Source organism: Eretmochelys imbricata, chromosome 1, assembly GCF_965152235.1.
Source record: "Eretmochelys imbricata isolate rEreImb1 chromosome 1, rEreImb1.hap1, whole genome shotgun sequence".
NCBI lineage: Eukaryota > Metazoa > Chordata > Testudines > Cheloniidae > Eretmochelys > Eretmochelys imbricata.
This window is the reverse complement of record NC_135572.1, coordinates 331,416,345-331,436,154: the sequence shown is the minus strand read 5'-3', so window position 1 is coordinate 331,436,154 and position 19,810 is coordinate 331,416,345. Positions and strand designations below refer to the sequence as shown.

The 19,810-nt window shown below is 43.1% G+C and overlaps 1 protein-coding gene across 2 annotated transcripts in view; it reads right to left on the bottom strand.

Annotated features, from left to right (window-relative positions):
• Positions 1–19,458, bottom strand: part of LRRK2 (leucine rich repeat kinase 2) — a 119,819-nt gene extending 100,361 nt beyond the window's left edge. For both annotated transcript variants that reach the window (XM_077835196.1, XM_077835206.1), the window contains exons 1-3: positions 19,084–19,458; positions 18,902–18,987; positions 5,663–5,769 (exon numbers count right to left, since the gene is read on the bottom strand). In XM_077835196.1, coding sequence (XP_077691322.1) covers positions 5,663–5,769; positions 18,902–18,987; positions 19,084–19,240 — 350 coding nt within the window. In that variant the 5' untranslated portion in view covers positions 19,241–19,458. The remainder of the gene's footprint in view (positions 1–5,662; positions 5,770–18,901; positions 18,988–19,083) is intronic.
• Between the last annotated feature and the right edge of the window lie 352 nt (positions 19,459–19,810).

Below are 19,810 nucleotides of genomic sequence, written 5' to 3'. Positions count from 1 at the left end.
GTCATTCTTTCCTGCTCCTCTTTTGTATCAAAGTGATGCTGGGACTCAAACGTGTCATCAACACAAGTGGACATTTTTCTCTTCTTAACTGGACGAATCGATATATCATTCTCTACACACATTTTCACACTGTCATTGAAAATAGATTGAAAATATTCTGGGCCACTTCTCATTGCAGCCAAAGAGTTACACAAGCTTTTCACCCTTGTCATTGCAGTAAGTTGAGATCTGGAGCTTGAAGAGCCTTACTCACTTTTACCACCATCTGGAGATGTGAAGGACAAAGATGAACTTGAATGAATTACAAAAAGCAAAAGGAGTACTTTTCTTTTTGCGGATACAGACTAACACGGCTGCTACTCTGAAACCATGAATGAATTTAGGTCATGGATAAGGCCCATGGCTTTTATTTTAGCATCAGCAAGGTGAGTTGTTTTGATAATCTTTTGTAAAGCTTGTAAAATGATGGAGTAGTTTTGTTTTACAGCAGCCATTGCTTCTGCTCTGCGTGCCCATCTTTTGTGTTTGACAGGGACTTCAAAGTCTTCAACTGGGATCTTACTTCTTATGAAATCTTCTCCATTACTGCATGTCGCACAGGACTCCCCTCCATGAAGGTATAAAAAGAGTCTGAATAACACGAAAAAAATCAAAGATAGTTCTGTTTTGTTTACTTGCAGTGCATGCATCTTCTAGGACAAGGTTCAAACAATGCGCATAGCAGTGTACATCGAGTATTTCATTGTTTCTTTCTTTACATTTCATTTGAACTCCCACAGTACATCCAGACATAGTAGATGCGCCATCAAAACAGACAGACATCACTGATGATCAGTCAATTTTAAGAATGCAAAAGACGTCATTTAACTGGTCAAAAATAGACTGAGCATCAACTGTTAATAGTCTGAACAGACACAAAATGTTCAACTGGACTATGTTTTTCATTGTCAAAATACCACACCACAATGGACATCTGTTCATGGTGTCCACAGTCAGTAGTGTTGGTGGCAATTATTGAGACCATTTTTCCATTTAGTGAAGACACAATCTTTTGTTGCACAACGTTGTGCAAGGCTACAATTAAATCATTTTGGATGCAATTACTCAGATAGGTAGCGTTTCGAGGAGATTGCTGCACATGCTTTGCCATTATGGGATCATATTTTTGGAGCATATTGACAAGATTTAGAAATAAACCTCTCTCAACACTGTCAGCGTTTTCATGGTGACCCCTGAATGGTCTCCCACCTTTCGCCAAACACAGAACAATGTCAATCAGTCGCTCCATTACACTTTGGTTATGGCACTGTTCTTCTTGTTTAGACAGATAAGCCTGCTTGCCCTCACCCAACAATACATCAATAGGTTTCCCTTCATTAAAACTTGACCATGAAGAACAGCTCAACACATGAGATTTTGACAGTAGGTGGTTTTTAAAACATTTGTTAGCCCTATGCCAGTTTCTGAATCCCTTATCAATAAATGCTGGATCAGTGTGACCTTTGTTTGTTGCATCATTAGAGGAGACGAAACGGCAGTAAAAGCAAAATGCTGCGTCCTTTGATGAGTTATATTCTAACCATCTATACTTTTCATACCAATCGGACTGAAAACTTCTTTGTTTATTCCCTATTTTACTTCTAGGAAACATACTCAATCTAGGCTGATAAGGACCTCTAGATAATTGAGACTGGCGTTCTAATCTGTTTTTTGGAATATCACAGACCGGGTCATCAGATGGAATGTTTGATGGCTTTGAATAGGAACTACACTGACCTGAACTAAGAGACAAAGTCTGTTTCTGTTGGTCATTACTCAGTTTATTGCACGCACTGGAACTGGTGGCGGCACTGTCTTCATGTAAGTTCTTAACCGAGGAGTCCGAGGTATTTGCACTACTGTCAGCACATTCATTATAATTCAGTTTGTCTGCTCCTTTTCTTATCTTAACAATGAACTGATCCATATTTTAAAAGGGGGTATCATATGATTGAATTAAAACGTAAAGCCACAAGTTTGTTATGCTATTTCAGTAGCGTACACGCGACAAAGATTACAAACACTGTAGATGCTGCGCTGGGCACGCCTGACATGACCGCTTATATAAGTCAAAGAATTTTCTAAAATAGTAGTCGGAGGGGGAGGGGTAATGGTAATGCAGTGCCGCAGTAGTGGGGACGCATGCTGCGAGCGAACGCGGGCTTTCTATACATTTCTACAACATCTATATTATGCAATTCGGTGTTTATTGCCTAATAATACAACATAATACAACTGCAAAACTAAGCATTTCTGATGGTATCTTTGAGACTGAGCACTGAGTCCCATTGGGTAGATAAAAAGATTAACCTAAATAATCTATACAGAAGCCTGTGGAACCCCACAAGATTGGGTCCCTAATCCATGAACTATTAGAACTCATTTACAAAACTTTTCTTAAAGATTACATTAATATATTGTCTCACCACTATAGAATTAGAATTTATAATCCCTATTCCATGATGAGATATAATGTATCTATCTTTAGATATGTTTTTCCCTCAAAAATCCAATTTAAATTAAAAAAATCCGATATTTTTGATTTTTTTTTAAGATCATTGATTTTTATCCACCCTAACAGCTGGACATGGTGGGGACGGGGGCAAGGATTGGTCCCCAGCTGGAGTGAGGCAGTGGCCAGGGGCAAAAGGAGCACAGTGGGGCATGGGGGGAGGATTAGTCCCTGCTGACTGGAGTAAGGCAGGGGCCGGGGACAAAATCACAGTGGGGCGGGAGCTAGGGTTGGTCCCTGGAGCAAGGGAGGGGCTGGGCATAAACTGCAAGTGCAGCAGGGCTGGGGTGGGGGTAAACAGGATCCCCCCACTCCTGCCCACAAAGAGCAGGTACCTACCTTCTCCCTGGTTCTAGCCCATTCTCTTTGTCTCTCTCCGCACCAAGCTGAGGGTGGGGGTGCACTGAGTACAGGGCTAGGGATGCAGGGTCTGGGAGGGAGTTAGGGTGCAGGAGCAGGCTGGGAGTTGGGGTGCAGGGTCTGGCCAGGAGGTTGGGGTGTGGAGCACTTACCTGGGGCAGCTACCATTTGGTGCGAGGGGTGCAGGTGGATATGTGGGCAGGAGGGTGCAGGAGCTCCCCGTTTGGTGCTCAGGATGGGGGTGGGGATGTGGAGGGGTGCAGGAGTCAAGTCTTGGGGTGTGGGGGGCTGGGTATGTGTGGAGGTGTAGGAGTCAGGGCTGGGGTAGTGTGGGGGTGCAGGAGTCCAGGCAGAGGGCTGGGTGTATGTGAGGGGGGTGCAAGAGTCAGGGGTAGGGAGGTGGGCTGCGGTCGTGGGGATGCTCCTAGCTCCCTGCCTTAAGTGGTTCACAGCAGGGGGCTGGAGAGGCTATACCCCGATTCCACCCCCTTTCCCCAAGGCCCTGCCCCCGCCTCTTCTCCAATTCCTCCTCTCTCTCCCCGACACACAGCTGATCGGGGGCAGGGAGAACGAAAGAGTGAGAGGAGGAGGGGCGAGTACGCAGCATGCTGGGGGGAAGAGGCGGGAGCTTGGCCACCAGCTGACGTGGAGCAGCAGGACAGAGCCCGGGGCACGCAGCACCACCAAGCTTCTGCCCCCGCAGGGGAGAATGGGGGCGGAGAAGAGACACTGGGCCGGGGCCTCCCCTACCCCAGACTCCTCCAGCCCCCATCTCCTGCAGTCCGGCTCCCCCCACCCCCACCCACCACCCTTTTTTTTTTTGGGCTCTTGGGGCAGCCCTGATTAGGATGTGCCTGAGCACACCCAGCACACCCCATGCGCATGCTATGGATTACAAAAGCTCTGGCAAAAGGTTTGTGAGCATTTAGAAAGAGCCCAGATATGCTGAGAGAATTTCCTTATGTTTTCTTTTTTGAGAGTTGTTATATAAACTACTTATCAACGTATCAGCCAAGATGTGAAAAGTTACTTCATTTGCTGCATTGTTTTTTTATAACATTTAATATAATGTTGAGCCAGAAAGTCTTGTGAACCAATTAGTCAAATTATTATAATTAGTCAGTCATACTGTAGCAGGTACCAGACCTTACAATGGATCAGGACCCATTGTGCTAGGTGCTGTACAAACAGAGTAAAAAGACAGTCCCTGCCCAAGAGCACTTACAATCTATGTCAAAATTTCTAACTTAAAATTTCTGTTTTCCAAAAATACACAAAAGTGTATCATCTTACAGTACAAATCAACTGTATATAAATTATGTTTTCATCTTTAGCCTACCTGCATACTGCACCTCTACAACCATCAGGCAGTTGATGCAATGCAGCAGCACCACAGCGTATACCAGACACTCCTACAAATTATTGCATAATAAACTATAGTTTGACACAACTGATCTTATCAACTATAACCTGGTATCCTTTTTGAGTAAAGAAATGGGGAAGATTGGAAAGAGTACTCACCTGACCTGTGACATTGGACCTTCCCAATTACATATTTGACCAAAATTGCTTATTTGACCACACTAGTGGACTATCTTTTCTTAACCACAGATAAGGAACGTACCTCCATACCCATATTACTGCATCACTTGGCTGCACTTGACAGCTTAAATCCTGAGATGCTGTTGTTCCATCTTAAAGAGCTAGCAAGACTGATGGAAACTCCATGGAGGTGGAAGAGATCCTTCCTCTCAACCTCTACTATGAGGGGACTGCACTTCTACCTTACAAGTTCTCACTTGTGGAGTTCCACAAAACTTTATCCTCTTTCCAACTTAAGATGTGTTACTGCTAGGTGAGTTCATAAAATGCCCTAATCTGCCAACAGTATGTAGAGGTCACAGAACTTTATTTCTTTCACTCTGAATGCTAAGAATGGAATCCCCTGGCTGTCGTAGTACCTAAATGAGATCAGTGCTCGGATACACTAGTTTGCGGATGACGAACCCAGGGAAAATGGAGGTAATGCTGGTGAGAAGAATCAATCAATCAATCTGAAGACCTCGCAAACATAGTAATATCACCCTCCTTCTAAAACGTTTGCCCCCATATTGAATGGTCAGAATGGTTCTGAAATGCCTTCATTGGCATTTGGCCAGCCAAGAGACCTTTCCACATCCTGCCAAATGAGAACCTAGTGACAGTTCATGCTTTTATGACTTCCAGTTTTCTAATAGTAAAGCACCATATTTAGGAGTAAAAAAAAAAACTTAACAACTCCAGCTGGTTGAACACATACTGTCTTAGCCTACCTACTAAACAACAGACTTGACATAAACACAACACACTGATCACTATATAGGCTCCTCATACAATCCCGGATCAAGTTAATTTCAAAGAGATTTTCTAATATGGGAATGGCAATCAATGACACAGCAATTTACTGGTTCACCTTCCAATAAATCTTTTTATACGAGTATTTTTTCCTCTTTGCTGTCCTAGTTTCTATCCATTAGATCCTGTTCCAAACAACCTTTTAATCTTCACCTAAGTCTTATGATGGAACTCTAGTGGATTTTTTTTACTCTGCATTACTATACGATAAAACTGTAATAACCAAGTTAGAAAGTTAATCTAGAACAATTACTTAATGTGTTAAAAAAAACAAAATATTTTTCTCCTACTTTCTTCTTCTAGAACTCTAGGAGACATTTTGCATACACTATTTGTTTGTAAAATTTATATACTTACTGATGAACACCAAGTATTTCCCAATCCTTTCCAACATCCTGAGGAGCTATGTTATGTAGAGTGGCTGGACACACTTCTATTAATTTACAAAAAAGTGACCAACCCACCTGGAAAATAAAAATATAGTTATTTTTCAACAGACATGTCAAGTCTCTTACTTGTGTCCCTTCTCCGACGAAGAGATATTCTACTTTAAAACATAAACACTGTTTCCCATTCCCCTGGCATGTAGGAAAAAGGATGAACTCATAACATATTCCTTGATCTGAAATTCTAACAACCTAAATAAGATATGATGAACTAACAAGACAAGACAAGGCAGAGGACACACGAAAGTTAACAACTAGCTGCTCAATAATATGCAAATTCCTTGATTCTGAAATACCTCTGAGAATAAAATACCCAAGGCCTAAATTGAAAAAGGTTCCTTATTTTACTCATTTCTTGTTGGAGAAAAAACACTAATAAATGTTGCTAGTTTATTATGAAAGCTTGCTAGATCTTAGATGTGTAGGCTCACATATTGAAAAAGGATATTAGCGGCTTGATTATAGTCTATAATTATCTATATGGGGAATAAATATTTAAAAAAGCACTCTTCAATCTAGCCAAGAAAGGTATAACACGATCCAATGGCTAGAAGTTGAAGCTAGACAAATTCAACTGTAAATAAGCAGGAAATTTTTAACGGAGAGAGTAATTAACCACTGGAACAATTTACCAAGGTTTGTAATGGATTCTGCCATCACTGACAATTTTTAAAATCAAGATTGGATGTTTTTGTAAAAGCTATGCTTTGGAATTACTTTGGGGAAATTCTACGGCATGTGTTATACAGGAGGAGGTCAGACCAGATGATCACAGTGGTCCCTTATGGCCTTGGAATCTATTCAAAATATATAACATTGCATGCCACATATCAGGCCATAGAACCATTGATGATGGAGCCTTCCCAAAACCTCTGTGGCCTTGCCCCTCTTCTTCCCCCTGAAGCCCCACCCTTGGCCAAGCTGGAAGCCGGAGCCAGGCCGGGGCCCCTCCACCTGTGCGCCCCCCCCCCCCCCCCCCGAGAGCAGCCCCCAGCCCATATCCCCACCCCTGGCACCACGCCCCCCCCGTCCAGGACAACTGGAGGGTACATGGTTCCCCGCAGCTGCCCAGGCTCCCCAGACAGGCTCCAGCTGCAGGCCTGGCCGGGGGTGGGCCTTGGGCGGGGGGAGGGAAGTGGAGGGGCAAGGCCAGTTGCAAAAAAAATGCGGGGGCACCAGGGGTTTATGGCCCTTCCACAAACCCCTGCCCCCCCCCGCATATAACAGATTACATTTGATTGAGAATGCAAACACTTGAATGCTAGACCAATTTTGTCTAACAAAAAGGGATTTAAATCACAGCACAATTTGGTCCTATGTATTAACAAGAGATGCTACTTATCTGCAATTATATTATAAAATTTGTAAATCTGGCTTTTATATTTGTTTAAGTTTTAATGTTAATTTAGTGTCCAGGACAGGTACTGGATTGGGATTCCTGGAGACTGAAATCCTCCATTAATCTACAGAACAAGGAAGGGCATAGAGAGCAAAAATGCGAACTCCTCCACTCAAACTAATGTGTCATAACCCTGACTTAAAGGAAGCACCTCTTGGCATGAGTGGGGAGTTTGTTTTCCATACAAATTCAACTCTTGGCCTCGCCTCTGAGTGGGGGTGGCCCTAGACTACCTGCCAGCAACTGGCACCCTAGGCGAACCATGCAATTGGCATCCCCACCCTCAAACAACCCCAAGGGCAGATCTAGGCTGAGGTTTTTGGTAACCTGGGAAACATTTTACCCCTTTTTTCTTTTTAATATTTTTTAAACAGAGGCTTAATTATTCGGTTTATCCGTCCATCCATCTGTCTAACCAACATTTCTGAGATCAGATAAAACAGAGACACGAAATTTTCAGAATAAATTTGTACACGACAGCTAGATGATATTTCAGTCCGATTTCAAAATAAAAATGCATTAAAAATGTTAATAATTTTTATTATTACAAATCCAAAATCATCCATTACGCTATCCTGCTTTAACTGCCATTACCACCACATCCAATATAGAAGGAAATTAGAATACTCTTCAATAAGCTTTAACCTGTATTTACAAAACACTCCAAATAATAAAAAAAAACACTGTGCTCTTAAAACATGACTTTTCTTACTTTAAGTTTTGAAAATTCAGTCACTAGTTCTTTTAGATCCAGTTTTCCAGCTATTTCATGCTCTATTGACATTGTGGCAAGTCCAACAAGTCTCTCTTGCACCATTGTTGATCACACATATTTTTATCAATTTTAACTTTGAGAAGCTATGTTCCCCACTAGCTACAGGAAATTAACTGGCAAAATTAAAAGAATGCATAGAGCTATAAAAAAGTTTGGAAAACTGTCTGAGTTTATTTTCACAAACAAACTTCAGTACTTCTTCAGGAGTGGAATGTTTCTTAAGTCATCTTGAAAAAGGCTGAAGCTCACTACACAAATCTGTAGCATCAATGTCTTTTCAAATTTTCCATAAGTCAATGCCGACTCCAGTTTTATACAAAATTCTCTTATTTGTTTTGCTATTTTCTTTTGCAAGCTGTGAATTTCATATAGAAAGCCAAACACTGACTCTAGCTGTTGCATCTGTTGAAATCTTTCATCAACAGAGTGAATAGCAGTATCAAGGACTGCGAAGTAGAAATTCACTTTGAACCTTTGGTTTGGGTTCTGAATGGGTTTGTCTCGTCCTTCATATGAAAATGGCTGTTTCTTTTGCCAAATGCGAACCGGCTCCGGTTCAAATTCTGTCGGAAAGTCTATTTCTTAAGCAAGCTTGAGAGACTCTACCAGTGTTCTTTCAAACTCATCATTTCTGAATTCCTCCAGAATATTTTTAGTTTGCTGCATTTTTCAATAGCAGAATGTATGCTCAAGTTCTTTTCCTGAAGCTGCTTACTAGTGAGGTTAATTTCGAAAAGGATATTATACCACAAAGTGAGTTAAGTCACAATTTGAACTTGGAAAGGCCATTTGCAAGAGCTTCTGCATCTGAACATGCCGAATTGATCCAGGAAAGGTAGTATCAGAAATTTCAATTAGGGCATCATAAATGTTTCCAAGTTCATAGCGAAGAGGCTTCAAAGCATCAATGTGACTCTCCCATCTTGTCTGACTAAGTGGTTTCACAGTTAGAGAATTCATACGGCAATTCAGAATTTCCCAACGGCGTGTTGAGCCTGAGAAAAACACAAACACATTGTGCCAGGTCAAAGAAACTGCTTGCCTCCAAACAGCATGTAGCAGCATCATTGACAACCAAATTCAGAGAAGGTGCACTGCAAGGAACAAAAAAGGCCCTAGGATTGATTTCCATCATTCTTGTTTGCACACCATTGTCTTTACCCTTCATATTACTCCCATTATCATAGCCTTGGCGACATAAGTTTTCAACAGATAATGACATTGTTTCAAGCTCTTGTAGAATAGTTTCAGTCATAAATGCTCCAGTTGTCTCCTTCAGTGGTACGAAACCCAAAATATGTTCCTTTATGAGCACTTCAACATCATCTTCATCTTCAGACTTTTCCATTTCCAGAAAACGAATGATCATTGGCATTTGTTCAACATGAGTCACATCTGGTGTACAGTCCAGTATTATTGAAAAGTATTTTGCAGAATGGGCAGCTTCTACAATTTTCTCTTTAATAGCATTTGCTAGGATTTGAATCAGTTCATTCTGCGTATTTTTTCCTAAGTAATGAACCAGTGTTTCATGAGCAGTTATTTTACACAGATGCTCCTTCATGACTGGATCAAACAAAACTAGGTATTCAAGAAATTTTAAAAAGTTTCCATTACCTGGAGTGTATAATTTTTCATTGCTACTGCGGCTGCAGAATGCTAAATTTTGCCCACTGAGAACACTCACTAAAGCAATCAGGTGCTCTAATATTTGTTGCCAATATTCTTCTTTTTCCTTGATCACATGTACATTTTCTTCACGGATAGTTTTTTCTTTTTTCTTCAAATGTTAACTCAAGTTCTTTCCAATTTTGAAAACATTCTAAATGTTCTGTACTTCTTTCATGTGAGGAGAGAATTTAAGATACGTTTTTCCAGTCCTTCGAACCATTTTCAGTAAGTGATGTACCAACTGCTTTATTTCTAAACAACTTGCAGCAAAAGCAAAACAGAGTCCTTCAACACTGAATACTGTAATCAGTTTTGATGAATTTCTTCCCCATTAATGAGTTTCCTCTTGTAATGCTGAACAGAGAATTTTCTCTCTCTTCCCTAAGGATGGAAATAAAATTCATGAACTTGTTTGGGTCCATGTTTCACGAGAATTTGCCACACACTGTCATCACATCTGGGCAATGAAGCTAGGTTCCCATACTGTAACTTGTTTGTAACTTCCTCATCATTTCTTCCTTCTACTTCATTTACTTCAATTTCTGCATGCATCTCTGAAGGTGAATACATTTTCTCCACTTTCATATCAGTCTGATGCTGTGAGCTGCCTTCATCTAGAAATAAGCTTCCATCATCTTGAGTTTCCAAACTGCTTCCATGCGGATGTGAGCTAACCTCCTCTCCAAGTAAAATTCCTTCATCTGGATGCTGTGAACTGCTTCCATCTTTATTTGGATTAAAGAGAAGATATGCTGTTTTGCTTGGTCCTTTTCCTTCTCAGCCTTTCGTTTACGATACTCAGCTCCTGAAGGTTTTCTTTTTCCTCTTTCTGCCATGGGGCATTTGAATATTGTTATGTACTAACTGTGCTCCCAACTGTAGCCATTATAGTGTTAATGATGGCTGACACCACATAGTCGGTGATTTAAACCGCATTGCAGCCATCCCAACACATTTTTCACAATAGTTAGTTACAACATTTACATGGAAACAAAATGACCTTTTTCAACATTATAACCCAACACCGGCTGTTTGGAAAGTAATCCCCATCCTCGCAGATACCCACTTGGAGTGTGATGTCATCACTTTCGTAGTCTATTAAGCATTAACTCTGTTACTTTTCTTTTATGGACCTTATTTATTACATGTGAACCAGTTAAAACAAAGAAAAGTTCATAATTCTATAGCCCGATAATAACGCTAAGGTTCAATAACGCTTAAAGATACTCACATTTTGGATTTATAAAGCTGAAAAAATGTTATTCTTTGGCACCAAGAAACACAATTTTCCACAGTATTCACTTAATTCTTAACCATCTACCTGCAACGTGTGTTAAAATGACTCTGATGTATATCAACTCACGAGATCTCCGCTCTACATGAATTTCTGGCTATGCGACCTTGATGTCTATTTGAGTGAGGTGTCACTGGTATTGCAGCTCTTACCGCTGGCAGATGTGTTTCATTGTGGCCGAATAATTGCTTATCAAAACTGCAGAGCGGGTCATCTTGACCCTACGTCGCAAATTGAAAAAAAAACTTGCTAAAATATTATTTATTTTGGAAGTAAATAAAAGATTTGACATATTAATAAATTCTCAGAAATGTAGAGAGATGAATTATAATTCATATTCCCTCCATACACGCATGGGAATTGAAATAATGACATCTTTTTTTCCATTTTATTTTTTTTGTATTTGATTCTTTCCCCTCAAATTTGGCTCCCCATTTAACTTGGCACCCTAAGCAACCGCCTAGTTCACCTATATTAACGGGCCACCCCTGCCTCAGACTGACAGTAAGGGTATCATTTGTCGTGGGTGATTTTGCATTTCAGTTATTTGGTCACTTGGAGGACACCAATTCATTCCATAATTGGACTCATATATACATATATACTTTTGTTACGTAATCCTCCATGATCAAGACAAAAATACAATTAATAAGTGACAGTAACTAAGTTATCACTTTCAAACCAACATAGGTTCCTTCAGAACATTCTTTCCACAACAGGCTCAACCACATATAGAAAGCTGGATTGTGCCTGGACCTGAACAGGTGCAAGAAGGTTCAGAAGGAGGAGATGGTGGAAAAGGGAGAGAGCACAGGAACCTCCCTCCCCTTTGCACATCTGTGCAGGGATTGCACAGAATCTGTCCCTTGTAGTCCTCTAAATGCAAGAACTCCACAAGACCCTCCTCACTCTTAGTGGTTCTAACATCTGCAAAATGAATGAAGAACAGGGCAGAAGAAGGCCATCGTCCCACATAGAATGGGAAAAATGAATCCAGCACTCCTGCAAAAGGTGGCATGGAAGCTATGTTTCCCAAAGGCGTTGTTTCTGAATCAGACAAAATGCCACCCTGAGCTCCTGATGCACTTCCCACACCATAGGACTATGTGCCTTAAAGCCATAATAAAGCCCTAAGAAAAGATATTTTGGCTACATAGACAGAATTATTGTTTTAAATATTTATGGAATGCGTGTTTCATAAACGAATTGTTTCAATTATTGTCTGGTTCTGTGAAAAAAATATTGATGACTTGTTATTGTCAATTTGTTTTAATTACAGGTTTCAGAGTAACAGCCGTGTTAGTCTGTATTCGCAAAAAGAAAAGGAGTACTTGTGGCACCTTAGAGACTAACCAATTTATTTGAGCATAAGCTTTCATGAGCTACAGTGAAGTGAGCTGTAGCTGTAGCTCACGAAAGCTTATGCTCAAATAAATTGGTTAGTCTCTAAGGTGCCACAAGTACTCCTTTTCTTTTTGTTTTAATTGTGGGTCATGTTTAAATGTAAAAAATGTCACAAAAGATAACATGATTTCAGAGGTCTGTACCAGTAAGCCATACATAGTTATAGAACAAACTGGAAATAGCATAAGGCTTTCATGTTCAAAACACGTCTTCCCTTTTCTAGCTGCTGAACTAAGTACAGTCTTCAAAAACGAATGTGTTTGCATTGCTTAACAAAGACTGTATTTTGAAAGTCTCCCCCCCCAGCCTCATCTAACTCTACTGTTCTTTATAAAATGTAGAACATTATAAAACTTAGCTTTATACGTGGGTTTTTTTTAGTTCCCCCTTCTTGTTCCCTAATACATTTTCCTTATAAAATCCAGATTTGTATCATACCAAATTATTTATTATTTTAAGGACCCAGTACACACTGAAAAATGTAAAGCAAGTATCTAATGTGCTAATACAGGGGTGGGCAAACTACGGCCTGAATACGGCCCACCAGATGTTTTAATCTGGCCCTCATGCTCCCACTAGGGAGCGGGATCTGGATCTTGCCCCGCTCCAGCCAGAGAGCAGCGTCGGGGGCCACTCCATGCAGCTCCCGGAAGCAGCGGCATGGCCCCCCTCCAGCTCCTACACGTGGGGCAGCCAGGGGCCTCTGCCCTGCATGCTGCTCCCACTCCAAGTGCTGCCCCTGCAGCTCCCATTGGCCAGGAACTGCAGCCAATGGGAGCTGCAGGGGCAGTGCCTGCAAATCGGGGCAGCGTGCAGAGCCGCCAAGCCACATCTCCATGTAAGAGCTGGAGAAGGGACATGCTGCTGCTTCCGGCAGCTGCTTGAGGTAAGCGCCGCCTGGAGCTTCCACTCCTGAGCCTCTCCCTGCGCCCCAACCACCTGCCCCAGCCCTGATCCCCCTCCCACCCGCCAAACCCCAGTCCCTGCCCGGAGCACCCTCCTGCACCCCAAACTCCTCATCCCCAGCCCCACCCCAGAGCCCTCACCCCCCCCCCGGATCCCCCGCCCGCATCCTGAACTCCTCATTTCTGGCCCCCATCCCAGAGCCCGCACCCCCAACCAGAGCCCTCACACCCTCCTGTGTGCATTTTGTGAGCATTCATGGCCCACCATACAATTTATATTCCCAGATATGGCCCTCAGGCCAAAAAGTTTGTCCACCCCTGTGCTGACATAAGCTCCCTCTTGCAATGTTGATATAAAACCCCCAGGGCTTTTAGGGTTCTTAGCCTTTGTCTAGTAACACTGTAAGCAAATGATTGTATCTTAAATAATTGTCCGAGAGCCTAAAGCCCAAATTGAAAGGAAAATAAATAAATAAAAACATTCTTACAGGTACTAAAGTGGATCATTTACATAAGACCCCATTTGGTGGCATTACTAATATTCTGTTATTTTAACATTGGTTCCCTTTTCATTACTAGTATGCGTAGTGAATTGAGCCAGTAATGTTTCAATGATAGCCATTCACTTACTTAATTTAAACATGTCTTGTCCTCTACTATTTAAGCAGCATCAATCTGACAGTCAGCGATCGCAGAAACTGTAGTTGTTACAGTACTTACTAAATATGGTATCTGTTCTGTCTAAGGTATTATTATTTTTGACTTATTGGAGATCAGTAGCTTTCCCATTGTCTGTAGAGAAGTTTGTGAGGTCTGTATTAATAGTGCAACTTGCCCTGGTATCTACAATATTGATCTACTAAGAAGTAGAGGTTCACTTTGTGTGAGTTGATGATACAGCAGCAAATCACTGTGTGGCAAGCTGAGCCAGAAGGAAATTTGTTAATCAGTCCAGACACTGCCCTTACTCAGACAAACCTCAAAACATTGGTCAATTTCACTTCAGTGCCACAAATCAGAAAGAGCTACTGATCCATTAACCTGTACATTGAAAAGCAGTTGTTAGTGCAGACATGCTGTAGCAAAATGGAGCATCTACAGTAACTCCTCGCTTAAAGTTGTAGTTATGTTCCTGAAAAATGGTACTTTAAGCGAAACGACATTAAGCGAATCCAATTTCCCCAAAAGAATTAATGTAAATAGGTGAGGTTCGGTTCCAGGTAAAAAAATTTCGCCAGACAAAAGACTATCTATCCATACACACAGTATAAGTTTTAAACAATTTAATACTGTACACAGCAATGATGATTGTGAAGCTTGGTTGAGTTGGTGGAGTCAGAGGGTGGGATGTTTCCCAGGGAATGCCTTACTGCTAAATGATGAACTAGCACTCGGCTGAGCCCTCAAGGGTTAACACATCGTTGTTAATGTAGCCTCACACTCTACAAGGCAGCACGAATGAAGGGAGGAGACATTGCATGGCAGAGACATACATCGTGTGTGTGAGAGAGATGGCCATTGCCCCTTTAAGTAAGTACACCGCCTTCTTAAGTAGATAAGCAAGTTGAGACAGCAGCTGCTGCCAGCAAGCTCCCTCCGTCCGTCCTGAGCCCTTTCATTTCCACTCCCCTCCCCCCACCCCGGCTCTATGGAGATGGGGTACAGGAGCAGGGGGAGGGGACACCCTGACATTAGCACACACACACACACACCCCCGCACAGCAAGCGGGAGGCTCCTGGGGGCAGCTTCAAGGCAGAGGGCAGGAGCACCATAGGGCAGTGTGGGCAGGGACAGCTGAACTGCCTGGCAATTGATAGCCTGCTGGGCAGCTGCCGCACAGGGAACTTAGGGGAGCTGATGGGGGGCTGCCGGTCCACCCTGGTTCCAAGCCCCCACCAGCTAGCTCCAATGGGCTGCTTGCTCTTCCTGAAAGTAGTGGACAAAGCAGGTGGCTGCCAAACAATGTTATAAGGGAGCATTGTGCAACTGTAAAAGAGCGTGTTCTCTAATAGATCAGCAACGAAACAACGTTAACCAGGACGATGTTAAGTGAGGCGTTATTGTACAGCACACTGTCCCCACCATAAACTCAGATTCAAGAATCCCACAGTTATTGTGACTGCATCACAATGGATGAAGCAGGGAAGACTGAGTACAGTTAGTGTATAGTATATTTAAAATTGTGACAGCATTAGGGAAAAGAGGAAAGGGTGACTGCAGCATTTTGTGACGTGAAGGATTTGAGTTGCATACTAGCTATGGGCTTGGTTAAAAACAACATTAGACTTTTTGTAGACCCTTAAAGTAAACTCATAAAGGTTAAGAAATTCAGACAGAAGGCTGAAACTTCATTTTAAAACCAACTATTAAAGGTGAGTTAAAGATATTATCTCAGTGTCCTGCACTTGCAGCTCAGGTACAGTCATTACTTTCTCCCTTATGCAGTTTTCCAAAATTTCCCCTAAAGTTTCAGTTTGAGATATTTTTTACTTCCTATTCTAAACTTGCATGACGACAGGTTTCAGAGTAACAGCCGTGTTAGTCTGTATTCGCAAAAAGAAAAGGAGTACTTGTGGCACCTTAGAGACTAACCAATTTATTTGAGCATGAGCTTTCGTGAGCTACAGCTCACTTCATCAGATGCATACCGTGGAAACTGCAGCAGACTTTATATATACACAGAGAATATGAAACAATACCTCCTCCCACCCCACTGTCCTGCTGGTAATAGCTTATCTAAAGTTGGGCCATTTCCAGCACAAATCCAGGTTTTCTCACCCTCCACCCCCCCACACAAATTCACTCTCCTGCTGGTGATAGCCCATCCAAAGTGACAACTCTTTACACAATGTGCATGATAATGAAGTTAGGCCATTTCCTGCACAAATCCAGGTTCTCTCACTCCCTCACCCCCCTCCAAAAACCCACCCCCATACACACACAAACGCTCTCTCCTGCTGGTAATAGCTCATCCAAACTGACCATTCTCCAAGTTTAAATCCAAGTTAAACCAGAACATCGGGGGGGGGGGGGGGGGGGGAGGAAAAAACAAGAGGAAATAGCCACTCCCAGTCTCTATTTAAGCCTAAATTAATAGTGTCCAATTTGCAAATGAATTCCAATTCAGCAGTTTCTCGCTGGAGTCTGGATTTGAAGTTTCTTTGTTTTAAGATAGCGACCTTCATGTCTGTGATTGCGTGACCAGAGAGATTGAAGTGTTCTCCGACTGGTTTATGAATGTTATAATTCTTGACATCTGATTTGTGTCCATTTATTCTTTTACGTAGAGACTGTACGTAAAAGGGGCCCCTCTGCCATGTACATTGGTCAAACTGGACAGTCTCTACGTAAATGTACATGGCAGAGGGGCCCCTTTTACGTACAGTCTCTACGTAAAAGACTAAATGGACACAAATCAGATGTCAAGAATTATAACATTCATAAACCAGTCGGAGAACACTTCAATCTCTCTGGTCACGCAATCACAGACATGAAGGTCGCTATCTTAAAACAAAAAAACTTCAAATCCAGACTCCAGCGAGAAACTGCTGAATTGGAATTCATTTGCAAATTGGACACTATTAATTTAGGCTTAAATAGAGACTGGGAGTGGCTATTTCCTCTTGTTTTTTCCTCCCCCCCCCCCCCCCCCGATGTTCTGGTTTAACTTGGATTTAAACTTGGAGAATGGTCAGTTTGGATGAGCTATTACCAGCAGGAGAGAGAGTTTGTGTGTGTATGGGGGTGGGTTTTTGGAGGGGGGTGAGGGAGTGAGAGAACCTGGATTTGTGCAGGAAATGGCCTAACTTCATTATCATGCACATTGTGTAAAGAGTTGTCACTTTGGATGGGCTATCACCAGCAGGAGAGTGAATTTGTGTGGGGGGGTGGAGGGTGAGAAAACCTGGATTTGTGCTGGAAATGGCCCAACTTGATGATCACTTTAGATAAGCTATTACCAGCAGGACAGTGGGGTGGGAGGAGGTATTGTTTCATATTCTCTGTGTATATATAAAGTCTGCTGCAGTTTCCACGGTATGCATCTGATGAAGTGAGCTGTAGCTCACGAAAGCTCATGCTCAAATAAATTGGTTAGTCTCTAAGGTGCCACAAGTACTCCTTTTCTTTATTCTAAACTTCTGCATCATTTTGCTATTGCTAAACAACTGCTGGGTTCGATCCTAAAAGTAATGGCTCTATAAATCCTTTACCTATGTGATAATTGAATAGTGAGCCAGGAAATTGAAGTTTCAGATTCCTCACATTGCTCTGAGATCCTCAAAGGAAAGGTATAATAGCAGTGCAAAGAATTACTATTTCATTATTATTACAATAACTATACATCACAAGGAGAGTCAAGAATACAATTTATTGCTTACTCTGAATTTTTTTTAATTGTGTGTGTTTTAACTTCGACCTTTCCCATTATTTAAAATAGATATATTTGTGGGGGATTTTAATATTTTGCTTCCTAACAAACCGAAATTTTAAAAGGTGAAAACAATTGCAATCATTCACATTTATTAAAAAAAAAATACAAACCAGCCATACAGAGGTAATATTGTCTGTAAATATCCTTTGGGGGTAACATACATTTTATTTTATGTGATTGACAGGAAGGATCTGTTTTATATGTGTTTTCTGGCAATGACATGGAAAAGCACCTGTAATATTTAATATGAAAATGAGTCAGTCTTATATTACAGAGATAACCAAGCAGAATCTTAAACTGCAGAATTTCCCCTGCTTTGTTTCTGAGGTTTTCCTGTGCGTGACAGTGGCTAGTTAAGTCAGATGTCACTTTCTTAACACACCCTGCTATGTTTAAGAACATTACTGGAATACGTCCAATATTATATCACATTTGTAGCATATGATACCATATGTGATTTGGAAATTTGTGTAGTACAGTACTTACATAATTTATAAATATACTTGTTTGCTTTATTTTGGTTTAGTATTTAGAAAGAAAAAGAAAATAATTCAAATAAGCAAACAGGTGACAACAAACTTTAGCCATTAAAAATCATTAGTATTCTAGAGCAGTGGTCCATGATAATAGTAGAATATATTGGTAATATTATTAGTATATAATAGGTACCACTATTACATTAATCTGTTTCTTAAAATTTTCCAAGTAATTTGACACAGAAGAAAAAAAGCAACTTGGATAACTGAATTCCACAGATTTAAATGGTAAATGGTATATTGTTATTTACTTTTAATCCGCTTCTGTGTGTTTCTCTTTAATGTGGCAAAGAGGCCTGTGGCACCTTATAGACTAACAGACGTATTAGCACATAAGCTTTCGTGGGTGAATACCCACTTCGTCTGATGCATATGGTGGGGGAGGACCCCTGCGCTGACCCCCCCCCCAATCCCCCCCCAGTCCCGCCCCTTCCACCAGAGGCCCCGCCCTGGTAAGAGCTCAATTTTACTGCCATGGCTGATGGTTAGCGTCTGGCACGGAGCTGGACCGTCCCGAACGCCGAGTGAGTTTTGATTTGGCTCATGAGACAATCAGGACCAGCCGCGCACCGTTTGGCTCTGAAACCAAACTTCCCGCGAAGCTGCGGGGAGCTCGGGGCTGGGCCCCGTCGCTCCCAAGGGGGCTGGGCCAGGCGGCTCTGGCCCGCGGGCTTGACAGCGGGCAGCTGGGGATGGAGGGGAGGCCGCCAGGAGAGGCGGCCGAGGCCTTTACCTGCTGCAGCGCGACCACTCGCGGGTAGGAGTCCAACACCAGCAACACCGGCACGTGGACGTTTCGGCCGCCGAACAGCCGGGGCGCTGCGGGGGGTGGAAACAAAACAAGAGCCCGTTACTCGCCGGGGCAGAGCCGGGGAGCCCTGGTGGGCGCCCGACCCGCCGGGACAGGAACCTCACCGCGGGGCCGGTGGGCCAAGGCCAGCAGGTCCTCCAGCGTCTGCAGCAAGCTCTCCAGCGGCGTCCCCTCCTGCACGTTCGTGAGGCGAACGGTCAGTTTCCTCAGGGCGGCTTCCTCCCTCTCCTCCTCCTCGGGGCAGCTGCCGCGACTGGCCATGGCTGACCCCCCTCCTCAGCCCACGCAGGGCGTCCGGCAGCTCCCCTCCTGCCGCTGAGGCGGCGCCTGGTTTGCGGCTGGTAGTAACTGCTGCCGCATCTACTCCACGGCTCAGCCCAGCAGCTGCAGTCATCGGGCTATTTCTGAGCCTCTCCTCCGTCCCCCCGCCCCTTTCGCCTCGGCACTGACATAATCTGCGGCGAGACCCGAGCGGCCCTGCCCCGATTTGAGATGAAGGGGGGGTGCAGCACCGCCCAACTACCCTTAGGGGGCGCTGACGCGACCCAGTCTCCCTGGAGGGGCGCAGGGGTGGAAATTTATGGGAAGCATCAGCCAATGAGTTTTCAGCTGCTGACGGCCCTGCCGTCCAATCGTATGGGTGTTCTGGGAGGACCGCCCCTTCCTGCCTCGCGGCCGCCCCAGCGGGCTGTGGCGTCGCCTGCTGTGGTTGCAGTCCGGCGCTTTGGGGCGGGAAGCAGGTGCGGGCTGCAGCTGTGGCGTCCCCTTCTGGGATCGTTGTGGGACGGGGCGGGGAGAACGGGTCTCGCAGACCTAGCACGGGCGGGGCAG